General features: G+C 43.9%; 1 protein-coding gene across 5 annotated transcripts in view; it reads left to right on the top strand.

The window, feature by feature from the left end:
* C1QTNF7 (C1q and TNF related 7) overlaps positions 1 to 11,454 on the top strand; it is a 46,431-nt gene extending 34,977 nt beyond the window's left edge. For 4 of the 5 annotated variants that reach the window (XM_035111535.2, XM_035111536.2, XM_035111533.2 and 1 more), the window contains exons 2-3: positions 9,150 to 9,395; positions 10,021 to 11,454. In XM_035111535.2, coding sequence (XP_034967426.1) covers positions 9,158 to 9,395; positions 10,021 to 10,652 — 870 coding nt within the window. In that variant the 5' untranslated portion in view covers positions 9,150 to 9,157 and the 3' untranslated portion in view covers positions 10,653 to 11,454. The remainder of the gene's footprint in view (positions 1 to 9,149; positions 9,396 to 10,020) is intronic. The other variant, XM_035111534.2, reaches the window with a different exon arrangement.
* The last annotated feature ends 790 nt before the right edge of the window (positions 11,455 to 12,244 follow it).

A 12,244-nucleotide genomic window follows, 5' to 3' on the forward strand; every position in this document is an offset into this window, starting at 1 on the left:
CCAGGCTAAACATACGCAGCTCCCTAAGCCATTCCTCATAAGGCATCGTTTCCAGGCCTTTGACCATTTTGGTTGCCCTCCTCTGGACACATTCCAGCTTGTCAGTATCCTTCTTGAACTGTGGTGCCCAGACCTGGACACAGTACTCCAGGTGAGGTCTGACCAGAGCAGAATACAGTGGTACTATTACGTCCCTTGATCTAGATGCTATATATATTGATGCAGCCCAGAATTGCATTGGCTTTTTTAGCTGCTACATCACACGGTTGACTCATGTCAAATTTGTGGTCTACCAAGACTCCTAGATCCTTTTCACATGTACTGCTCTCAAGCCAGGTGTCACCCATCCTGTATTTGTGCCTTTCATATATATTTTTTGCCCAAGTGTAGTATTTTACATTTCTCCCTGTTAAAATTCATCTTGTTTGCTTTGACCCAGTTCTCTAATCTGTTAAGGTCCTTTTGAAGTGTGATCCTGTCCTCTGGGGTATTAGCCACCCCTCCCAATTTGGTGTCATCTGCAAACTTGATCAGGATGCCCTCAAGCCCATCATCCAAGTCATTGATAAAGATGTTGAATAAGACTGGGCCCAAGACAGAACCCTGTGGCACCCCACTAGTCACTTCTCTCCAGGATGAAGAGGAGCCATTGATGAGCACCCTTTGGGTTCGGTCAGTCAGCCAGTTACAAATCCACTGAATGGTAGCATTGGCTAGCCCGCATTTTACCAGCTTCTTTACAAGAATATCAAGGGGCACCTTGTCGAAGGCCTTGCTGAAATCAAGATAGGCTACATCCACAGCATCCCCTTCATCTACCAGACTTGTAATTCTGTCAAAAAATGAAATCAGATTAGTCTGACATGACCCATTTTTTTTAGAAACCCATGCTGACTTTTAGTGATCACAGCGTTTTCTTCTAGCTGCTCACAGACCGTTTGCTTAATGATCTGCTCTAGAATCTTTCCTGGTATTGATGTCAGGCTGAATGGGTGGTATTTGTTTGGGTCCTCCCTTTTCCCCTTTTTGAATATAGGGACAACATTTACCCTCCTCCAGTCTGCTGGGACTTCGCCTGTTCTCCAGGAATTCTCAAAGATTACTTCCAGTAGTTCTGAAATCACCTCTGCCAGTTCTTTTAATACTCTTGGATGTAGTTCATCTGGCCCTGGAGACTTGAATACATCTAAACTAGCCAAGTATTCTCGTACTACCTCCTTACTTATTCTGGGCTGTGTTTCCCCTGCTGAATCAACTGCTCCATATTCTTCAGGTCGGGCATTGTTTTCTTTTTTGGAGAAGACTGAGGCAAAGAAGGCATTGAGGAGTTCTGCCCTTTCTCTGTCCCCTGTTCGCATTTCACCATCTTTTCCTCTAAGTGACCCCACTGTTTCCTTGTTCTTCCTTTTGCTATGGACATATCCATAAAAGCCCTTTTTGTTGCTTTTAACCTCTCTAGCAAGCCTGAATTCATTCTGTGCTTTCGCTTTTCTGACTTTGTCTCTGCACATGCTGGCTATTTGTTTGAATTCCTCTCTGGTGGTTTCCCCCTTTTTCCATTTTTTGTACATATCCCTGTTAAATCATAACTCAGTTAAAAGTTCTTTAGATAGCCACCCTGGCTTCTTTAGGCATCTTCCATGTTTCCATCTCATTGGTATTGCCTGAAGTTGTGCTTTTAATATCTCCCTTTTAACAAACTCCCAACCCATCATGAACTCCCTTCCCTTTTAGAATTGCTGTCCATGGGATCTCACCCAGCGTTGCCCTAAGTTTTCTGAAGTCGGCTTTCCTAAAGTCTAGAATTTGAGTCTTACTATGCTTGGTTGCTCCTTTCCACTGTATAATAAACTCCAGAAGAGCATGATCACTCCCACCTAATGATCCTGCCACTTCTACCTCACTAACCAGGTCATCACTATTGGTGAGGACCAGATCTAAAATGGCTGATCCTCTTGTTGCTTCTCCCACTTTCTGGACAATGAAATTGTCTGCAAGGCCAGTGAAGAATCTGTTCAACCTTATGCTCTTGGCTGAGATTGACATCCAACAAATATCAGGATAGTTGAAATTCCCCATTACTACTATCTCACTTCCTTTTGAATGGTTGGCCATCTGTTCCAGAAAGGCATCATCTGTGTCCTCAGTTTGGCTTGGGGGTCTATAGTAAACTCCCACAATGAGATCACTGTTGTTGTTTTTTTATTTTGACCCAGATACTCTCAATTTGGCTTTGAAGTTTTAAATGCTGGATCTCTTCACAGGTATACACATCTCTGATATATAATGCCACTCCTCCTCCTTTCCTGTTTGGTCTATTTCTCCAAAATAGATTGTATCCCTCTATTACTACATTCCAATCATGAGACTCATCCCACCAGGTTTCAGTGATAACTATTATATTTAGTTTGCTGTACCAAGAGCTCAAGTTCATCTTGTTTATTTCCCATGCTCTGTGCATTAGTATACAGACAGTGAAGACCATTGATCATTCCCCCATGTCTCTTATTTAAGGATTTTTTCCTCCCACCACTAAGTCTGCGTGCTGGTTGCTCCATTTGGTCCTTGACATTTGGGTGATCATCTTCAGCACTTGGTAGACTTGGTAGACATCTTCAGGACCACTGTCTCCCTCCCTCACATAAGTCAGTTTAAAGCCCTCCTGATGAGGTTTTTGAGATTCTTGGCAAAAGCATTCGTCCCAACCCTTGTGAGGTGCAGCCCATCACTTGTCAGAAGTCCATCTGCATAAGTTATTATGCAGAAGGGTGCTCTACAAGCTGTTCACCATTTCTCCAAGTTGATCCTTGACAGATTGTGTTGGCTCTAGTAACCGGTGTGTATTTTGTAATGTTTTTGCTGGCACATACATTAATTATTTTAGTGTCAATTTTACAGAAAGAAAAGGAAAACAATGAAAACAACGTCCAGCTACATTCATATTTCTGTATTTTTTCTTGGCATCATGTACAAAATGCAGGCAAAATGCCACCTCTTGCTTTGGCAAGTTTGCAAGGCGGCTGATTGCTCTGTGTCTTAGGGCCGAGCTGGATGTGTGTGGGAAGATGCTGGGCTGAGGACCCCACTCCACCCCTAACAGCTGCAGAGCAGTGGGCAGGGTGCAGTTTGCAGCAGAAGAAAGCAGTGTGGGGTAGGGCTACACAGGCCCGGCAGCAGAGTCAAGCAACTGGTTTCTGGCAGCAACATGGAGCACAGACAAGAATTGGTGTCTGAATGGTACAGCAGGAATTGAGGCCATATGGTGTGGAAGGGGGCCACTTGACTCCAGTTTAGGCAGCAAAATCTCTTGGGCCAGCCCCGAACAGGTGGTTGGGGGTTCCTAACTCTTCCACGACCCTCCTGCCACCATGTTATTTATGGGTTCCTAAAATGGAAATGGTTTACTTGTGTTTTGCAGATTGCCAGATGACTTAACGCAGATTTTCTGTCAATTTTCTGTTCCCTGCCATCCCATCCTTTTGCTGTATAGCGTTGCCAGGCATAACCTTCTCTTCCAAAAGTAAAAGCTGGCATAAATTGGTTGTCACAAGTCACATATTCATACATGTGTAATGTTTTTCAGGAGCAGAGCTGTCAAATCTTTTTTCTTAATGCAAGATATATATTTTCGCAAGAGCACCGTGGTAAATTGCCCATGGAAAATAACGTTTTTAAGGTTGAGGCCCAAATTGCCTGCCAAGCAAATACAGTAAGTGGGCCTCCTGCAACTGCACATAATTGTCAGTGTTTTGAAAAAATATGGCAAAGCTTCTGACCTGCTTTGCCTGGCACAAAAGACTCCACGAAGAGTGTCCTTGCAGAGTATATTCTGCTTTTATTCTTAAAAACCTTTAACTGCAGAACGACAGACATCAACACCACCAGCTTTCTCCAACCAACCAACCAAGTAACAACCAACCAGACCCGACCAACATATATACAGGTACAATACAATTAGGTGAAAGGTTGCATGAGTCACTGCAGGCTGCTGACTCATGCTGACCCAGCTCCCCAGCATTAAAGAAACAGCGGCCAATTTTTAGCCGTGACACCCCTTCTGTTTCTTTAAATGCAAAAACTCCAACAGAAAACAAAACATACATATACTATATACATAAACCCAGTTTTTTCAACAATTCCTTATGACATGTTGCTGGCAAAGGCTTGGTAAACAAATCAGCAATATTATCTTGTGATTGACAATACTCCAGTTTGATTAACCCATTCTGTACACAATCTCTAACATTTGCATAACGGATGGCAATATGTTTTGATGTGGATTTCATCATTTCTGAGCCCGCTAATGCAATGCATGATTGACTATCTTCATACACTTGGATAGGCAAATCTACTTTACAATCTAGATCTTTTAGAATCTGTATAAACCACACAATTTCATTGCATGCTAGAGACAGGCTCCCATATTCTGCGTCACAGGATGAAGCTGCTACAAATCCTTGTTTCTTGGACCGCCATCCAATTATGGAATTGGCAAACATCACAACCATTCCACTTGTAGATTTTCTGGTAGTTACGCAGCTCCCCCAGTCTGCATCAACAAATACCTCTAGCCTCTCATCTTGTGTACTAGATATCTTTAAACATACACTTGCTGTCCCCTTTAGATATCGGATAAGCCTTTTCAAACCACACCAATCAACAGTACTGGGTTTAGATACACGTTGGCTCAGAACATTTGTAGCACATGCAATGTCTGGCCTTGACCACTGGCTTAAATACAGCAGTGATCCTATTTTTGAGTGATACAACTCAGGCTGATCAAATTCATCATCACACACTATCTTTGTGAAATCTGGTATCATGGGAGTTTGAACTGGTTTGCAGTTTTCCATACCAAACTGCTCTATCAGATGATTAATTTTCTCTTTCTGGCTCAATAGAAAGCTTCCATCAGCTTCTCGCCTTACTTCTACTCCCAAGTAATTGCTTACAGGCCCCAAGGCTTTAAGCTTAAACCTCTTTTCCAGCTGACTTGTGAGCTTCTGGATTTCATCTGTGGAACTCCCTGCTACAAGCAAATCATCTACAAAGACTAAGAGCATTAGATATTTGTCGCCTGTCCCCTTGGTGTACAGGCATGGATCAGCCACACTCTTTTTAAAACCTAGTTTTACAAGGGCTTGATTTAAACATTGGTTCCAACATCTTCCACTTTGTTTGAGTCCATAAACAGCCTTTTTCAAACGCCAGACTGCACCATTGCTCTCTTCAAAACCTGGGGGTTGTCTCATTAACACTTCATGGTCTAAATTTGCATGCAAATATGCAGCATCAACATCAAAATGGTGGACTGCTAGTTTTCTTACAGCAGCAATGGAAAGCATTAAACGAAAAGTTTCACTCCTTAAAGTGGGAGAAAACACTTCGTCATAGCTCTCCCCTTTAATCTGAGTGAACCCTCTGGCTACTAATCTGGCTCTGAAACGTGGCTCCCCCGATGCAAGGGTTTTTCTTTTGTAGACCCACTTGCATGACACCACTCTGCCACCAGGTGGCGGCACTATGACCTCAAACACTTTGTTTCGTTTAAAAGAGTCCATTTCTTCTTTCATAGCTTGTTGCCACAAAGCACGTTCCCCAGGGGGTAAGTTTAAGACTTCATCATAACTTTGTGGCTCTATACAATTCATATTACATGCTCTCACTCCTAGGGTCAAACGCTGAGGAGGTACACCCTTGTTTGAACGCTGAGAACGTCTAGGCAAAATTACTTCTTCCTGCTCACTTATCTCTGGCTCTTCTTCCTCTACCTCTGGAGAAGAAGTATCATCTATTGCCACATCTTTTGGGGAAATCTGTGCCTCCTCCTCATCCTGCTCCTGTGTTGCCAATGGCTGAGAAGAAACCTCCTCTCTTACTTGCAGGGGCAGTAGGCAATCTGGGTTCGCGTGGATCATGGTCCACCTGTCCTGGTCAGCGAAGTCTGCACTTCGTGACAAAACCACGCGTCCTGGGCATAAATTGAAACGCCACCCTTTGCCATAGGACTGATATCCCACAAAACGCAGTCTCTGTGCTCTAGCACCCCCTTTTTGGCGCTGAGCTTTGGGGATATTTACATGTGCCCAAGAACCCCAATTATGGAGCATCGTCCACTCTGGTTCTTTCCCAAACAACACACGATAAGGAATATCCTTTATAGAGCTAGACCAGGTTCTATTTATCAGGAAGTTCGCTGTGAGAAAAGCTTCACCCCACAGCCTATGGTTGTGACCTAATCCTGCATCCACTAGCAGACAGTCCTTTACTGATTGTATTACAGCCCCACGTCTTTCACACAGACCATTTTCTGCAGGACTATAAGGGTTAGTTAAACGATGAGTGATCCCCTTACGTCTCAACCATGCCCCAAACTGTTTGTTCAAAAACTCCCCGCCCCTATCTGTTTGCAACTGCACAACAGGGCGATTGAAGAGCCTTTCAGCTTGGGCAACCCATTCTCTGAATGTGGGGAAACACTCTGACTTCTGTTTTAGCAAAAACAGCCAACTAAAACGTGATTTATCATCTATCACCAGAAAAGCGTATCTGGCGCCCCCTTCAGTCTTCTGTGGAAAAGGGCCTATCACATCACAATGGACAAGTTCTAAAACCTCTTTAGATACTCTGTCACTTTTAGAAGCCACAGGCATCCTCTTAGATTTGGCCATTTTGCATACATTGCAGTCTAAAAAACAGTTACAGCTTTTTACTTTTAGGTTCTTGCACACCTTTTGCATCTCTGAAAGCACACGAAAATTTGCATGACCCAGTTTCCTATGTAGTTCATGTATACACCCCTTATGAACTGGCAAATTCTCTTGAACCACCTGGGCTGCTTTAACAGGCTTGTCTTGCATTACATACAACCCATTTTCTGTCTTTGCATGGCCACATACCTGAGTTCCATTCTTTATCAGACAACCATCCTGCGTGAACTCAACACTATACCCTGCTTTAATCAAACAACTTACAGACAGTAAACAATAGTCCAAACTGCTTACATACAGAGTCTCTGGCAGAGTAGTGTTCAAACACTGCAGGAAACATGTTCCCTGGCCATTAATCTTGCTTTTATGACCATCAGCAAGATAGATAGAGTCTTTTCCATCGACTGGCTTCCCCAGGGTCTTAAAGTCCTTCCGTTTGTTGCAGATTATGCTGCTGCTGCCAGAGTCCAGCAACCACGTTCCTTGAGGTATCTTCCTCTCCTCTCGAGAAAATGCAGAAACAAACTGAGCAGAATGCGTGTTCCTCTTCCCTGAAGAGAGCCCCTTCTGCTTACGTTTCTGTGTCGATTGCTGTCTCTGCTCCACGTCGTCTCCTGGAAGTCTTGCCCTGCATTGACGCTGGAGATGCCCTGGTTGGTTGCATCTAAAGCACCTCCTCACTGCCATGGCCAAGTCCAAATCTTGACTTTGCTCCTTTGGCAGATTCTGCTGCTGGCCCCCTCGGCTGTAACTCCTCCTCTCTTGGAGTTCAGCCTGTCTATCTGACCTTCTCTCTGCTTCCTCGGTCAATCTTCCAACCACATACTCAAGGGTCAGATCTCTGGGACGCATACTCTCCATGCTGTTAATCACGGGCATCCAGCTATCAGGCAAACTCGAAAGAATAATGTATGTTTGATCAGTTTCATCATAACGCTTACCTCTCTGCTGTAGTTGTAGAAACAGAGATTTCAGCGTTTGAAGATGAGTTGTCAAACTCTCACCTTCTTTCATAACAGTCCTGAACAGCCTTCTGGTCAGAGAAATGATGGTTCCAGCAGTTTCTCTGACATGCACTGCCTTTAATAAATTCCAGCACTCAAACGCTGTGCTGGCATTCGCAACATGCAGTAACTGGGAGTTGCTCAAACACAGCATAATTTGGGTACGAGCCCTTTCATCCAGTCGTTTTTTATCAGCAGAGTCCCATCTTGAAACCTCAGTCTCAACAAAGTCCCATAGTCCATCTCTCCTTAGCAACAACTCCATTCTTATTGACCAACTCAGCCAGTTGCTTTCTGAGAGAAGTTCAAAAAGAATGCCTCCCCCAATATTTACAACTTGGGAAGACTGGAAACCTGCCATCTCTGCTGGTGCTTGCTGAGCCCCTTCAGAAGGGCCTCCAGCAATCTCTCCAGACTCTCTCTTTAGAGTCCGACTGGATGATCCTGGCTGGCACTCACCGGCTTCTAGCTGCTGCCTCTGTTGACCCTCAGGTTCCACCTGGCTCTGCAACCAATGTAGCCGCTCTGTGAGTCACCTGCAGTCCTGTAGTGAGTCAAGCTGCTCCAGTAGCCCATGCTGGGTACCTTCTTGCCGCTCCAGCGTCGCTGCAGACAGTTACAGCTTGTCACGACTGCTCCAACGCACAGGCACTGGCTCAATACACCACCAGGACTCACCAGCTCCCTGCTGAGATGCTGTTAGTCGTTTTGCACTCTGCACATGCTCAGAAACACTGGGCCCATAACCTGTCAGTGTTTTGAAAAAATATGGCAAAGCTTCTGACCTGCTTTGCCTGGCACAAAAGACTCCACGAAGAGTGTCCTTGCAGAGTATATTCTGCTTTTATTCTTAAAAACCTTTAACTGCAGAACGACAGACATCAACACCACCAGCTTTCTCCAACCAACCAACCAAGTATCAACCAACCAGACCCGACCAACATATATACAGTTACAATACAATTAGGTGAAAGGTTGCATGAGTCACTGCAGGCTGCTGACTCATGCTGACCCAGCTCCCCAGCATTAAAGAAACAGCGGCCAATTTTTAGCCGTGACAATAATTTGGTCTTCTAAAATAACATATGCTATTGAGATTGGTAAAGTATATTTAGTTCCGCCCCCCGCCCCCCCCCCCGCATGAAACAAAGTCTGTTGGTAAGATGCTTACAGCCTAATCTTTAGCACATTTACTTAGAAGGAATTGCTTAGAAATTAATTGTTTTCATAAAGCCATCAAGGAGAACTCTAACTGATGGAACATAAAGATGTACATAATTTGTATATTTTGATATGTGTGCACCTAAAATGTGTCATTACGTACCTATATGTGTGTATAAATGCGCATATTTTAAACATGGGCCCATCAACTACTGTTAAAGTTTGAATTAAATAAGTTAAATTGATTGTCTGGACACATTGCATTTTTTTTCAGCACCCAAGATGTTTGCGTTGTTCTGTGTCACAAGTTTGGCCATCTGTACAAGTGGGCAGCCTCTTCTCAGCCAGTTTAAAGGCGAGCATTATTCTACAAGATACGTGTGTAGCATACCTGGGTTGCCAGGTGCTGCAGGTCTTCCTGGAGATAACGGATTACCTGGACCTCACGGGCGCATTGGGATCCCAGGACGAGATGGCCGAGACGGCAGGAAGGGAGAAAGGGGCGAAAAAGGCAATGCAGGTACTGGGTGTTCATTCTCTTCTTTCTTTTAAAAAACAAAACAAAACTCTATCAAAACCATTTTATAATACTGAGTGGTATTCAGCTAAGTTTTGCTCAGTAAAGTTTTACTCACAAGGAAATATGAAGCCTGGCTAGGTTAGGTTCATTTATTTCAGTAGGTCTACTCTGAGTTGAATACCACCCCTAGATTCCAATGCCAGCCCTGCAAAATGCTTTATTGGAAGTATTCAGCACTACATAATTCAAATTAGTTTAATTTTGTATTGATTGCCAGGAGTTCATTGCATTTGTTCCATTCAGTTGATTCTACTTGATGCAGCTCTTAACTTAACTTGGTCTCTTGGGAATGAATATTTTAAATTTAAAAACAGGAAAGATTAACATTGTATACTTTGATAGCCCATGTATGGAGATTTTGGTGGAGACAGTGGGAGTCCCGCTATCAGAGAAATATATTCCTTGGACAAAAAAAGGAAGAGAATTCTTTAAAGCTATGTTGGCTGTGCACTTCATTTGTATATAATAATCCTGGATAACTTGTGTGTTTAATAATAACTGGATGATAGCCAACTAAGTCACATATTGAAATCAATGGATTTAAGTGTCTTTCGTCTCTTTTAAGGTTTAAGAGGAAAGACGGGCCCTGTAGGACCAACTGGGGAGAAAGGAGACCAAGGAGAAGCTGGCAAAAAAGGACCCACAGGGTCAGGAGGTGTTAAAGGCAGTGTGGGTCCCGTGGGTCCCGTTGGTCCCAAGGGGGATAAAGGAGACAGAGGAAAACCAGGTTTGCCAGGAACCTGTAAGTGCGGGCAAATAGTACTGAAATCCGCCTTTTCTGTTGGGATCACGACGAGTTACCCAGAGGAAAGGCTGCCAATTGTTTTCAATAAAGTCCTTTTCAATGAAGGAGGGCATTACAACCCTTCGAATGGGAAGTTCATCTGTGCCATCCCAGGGATCTATTACTTCTCCTATGACATCACTTTGGCAAACAAACACCTTGCCATTGGCCTGGTTCACAATGGGAAGTTCCGGATCAAGACATTTGACGCCAACACAGGGAACCACGATGTTGCTTCCGGGTCCACTGTGATATACCTTCAGCCAGAGGACGAAGTATGGCTTGAGATCTTCTACACGGATCAGAACGGTCTCTTTGCCGATCCCACATGGGCAGACAGCCTGTTTTCAGGATTTCTCCTGTATGTTGATACAGACTATCTGGATTCCCTATCAGATGAAGATGAACTGTGAAGCTGGAGATAAGCGACCTCTAAGTGAACACAAGACAATGAACAGAATCTGGCCTTCACTGTTACTGAGACAATTCAAGGAAGAATTTTTGTTTTGCTGACGATGCATCCGAAGCAGAAGACTTCTCTTGCAGTAACAGATGCTGTCTGCTGCTGCTTTTATTAAGCAGATGGTTCTACTAAGTCGATGTACATAACAGTCTTCTCAGAAACCATGCTTATAATATTTAAGCAAATGTACATGCAGTTTTATATAAAATATGTTCAGTAAATGGCTGGATTACTATTGCTGTAAAGCTAAATATAAATGATATCTGTGGTAAATACTTTTATGGTTCAAGGGAGGTAAGTGTTAATAAAGTAATGAAAGAAAAAAATGTAAATGCAATTGTACTGCTGTTCACTCTTTGAAATGATTTGACCACAGTCAAGACTTGGAAAAGTGTGCAAGCTGATTCCTGTATGCCTTCCTTCCACCTTACCTGCCACCCAAATGGGAATGGAATTTTCTGGGAAAACTCAGAGCCAAACGTATCCACACAGGGTTTTTTTTAAATTCCCATACAGATCCTTAATCTCATCAATTAGCTTAAAATACAAACAATTCTATCCATAATGTCTGTGTTTATAAAGGCCAGGTTTCCTAAGTTAAGCTGTAAATAAGCATATACTATTAAAAGGTTAAAAAAAGGTAAAGGACCGCTAAATGGCTAAGTCCAGTTAAAGGCGACTATGGGGTTGCGGCGCTCGTCTCGCTTTCCTGGCCGAGGGAGCCGATGTTTGTCCACAGACAGTTTTTCCGGGTCATGTGGCCAGCATGACTAAGCCGCTTCTGGCAAACCAGAGCAGCACACAGAAACGCCGTTGACCTTTCCGCCAGAGCGGTACCTATTTATCTACTTGCATTGGCATGCTTTCAAAACTGCTAGGTTGGCAGGAGCTGGGACAGAGCAACGGGAGCTCACCCCATCGCAGGGATTCGAACCGCCAACCTTCCTATCGGCAAGCCCTAGACTGTGGCTCAGTGGTTTAGACCACAGCTCCATTATACATAAGAACATAAGACGAGCCTGCTGGATCAGGCCACTGGCCCATCCAGCATTCTGTCCTCACAGTGTCCAACTACTGTAGATGCTTGAATCCGCCACTAGTTCAAGGCAGGTGATGCACCACTTCACCGCAGAATTGATGACTGAGATTCTACCCAATGCCTTGACACCACATGACCCTGAGGCTGTTCAGCGCAGCCAGCTTAAATGCATCGCTGGCCAGAAGGATATGAAAGCAGACAGTGCCTGGCCAACCAGTGAGACACTGACCAGGAATAAGGGCTTCTGATTTGCCCACTTGAACTTAAGGTTTTATCTGGCAATTGTGTCCAGCAGACCAGCCACAACGTGATCTCTAACCACCCAGGGATGGGGGCTGCTAGGAGAAAGGAGGAGGCCATAAACATGGCCCACGCAGGAAAGAGGGTAACAAAAAATAAAAAAAAATCCTTCCAGTAGCACCTTAGGGACCAACTAAGTTTGTCATATGTATGAGCTTTCGTGTGCATGCACACTTCTTCAGATAGAGGGTAAGAAAGAGGGT

The sequence above is a fragment of the Zootoca vivipara genome, chromosome 9 (assembly GCF_963506605.1).
Source record: "Zootoca vivipara chromosome 9, rZooViv1.1, whole genome shotgun sequence".
NCBI classification, from domain to species: Eukaryota; Metazoa; Chordata; class Lepidosauria; order Squamata; family Lacertidae; genus Zootoca; species Zootoca vivipara.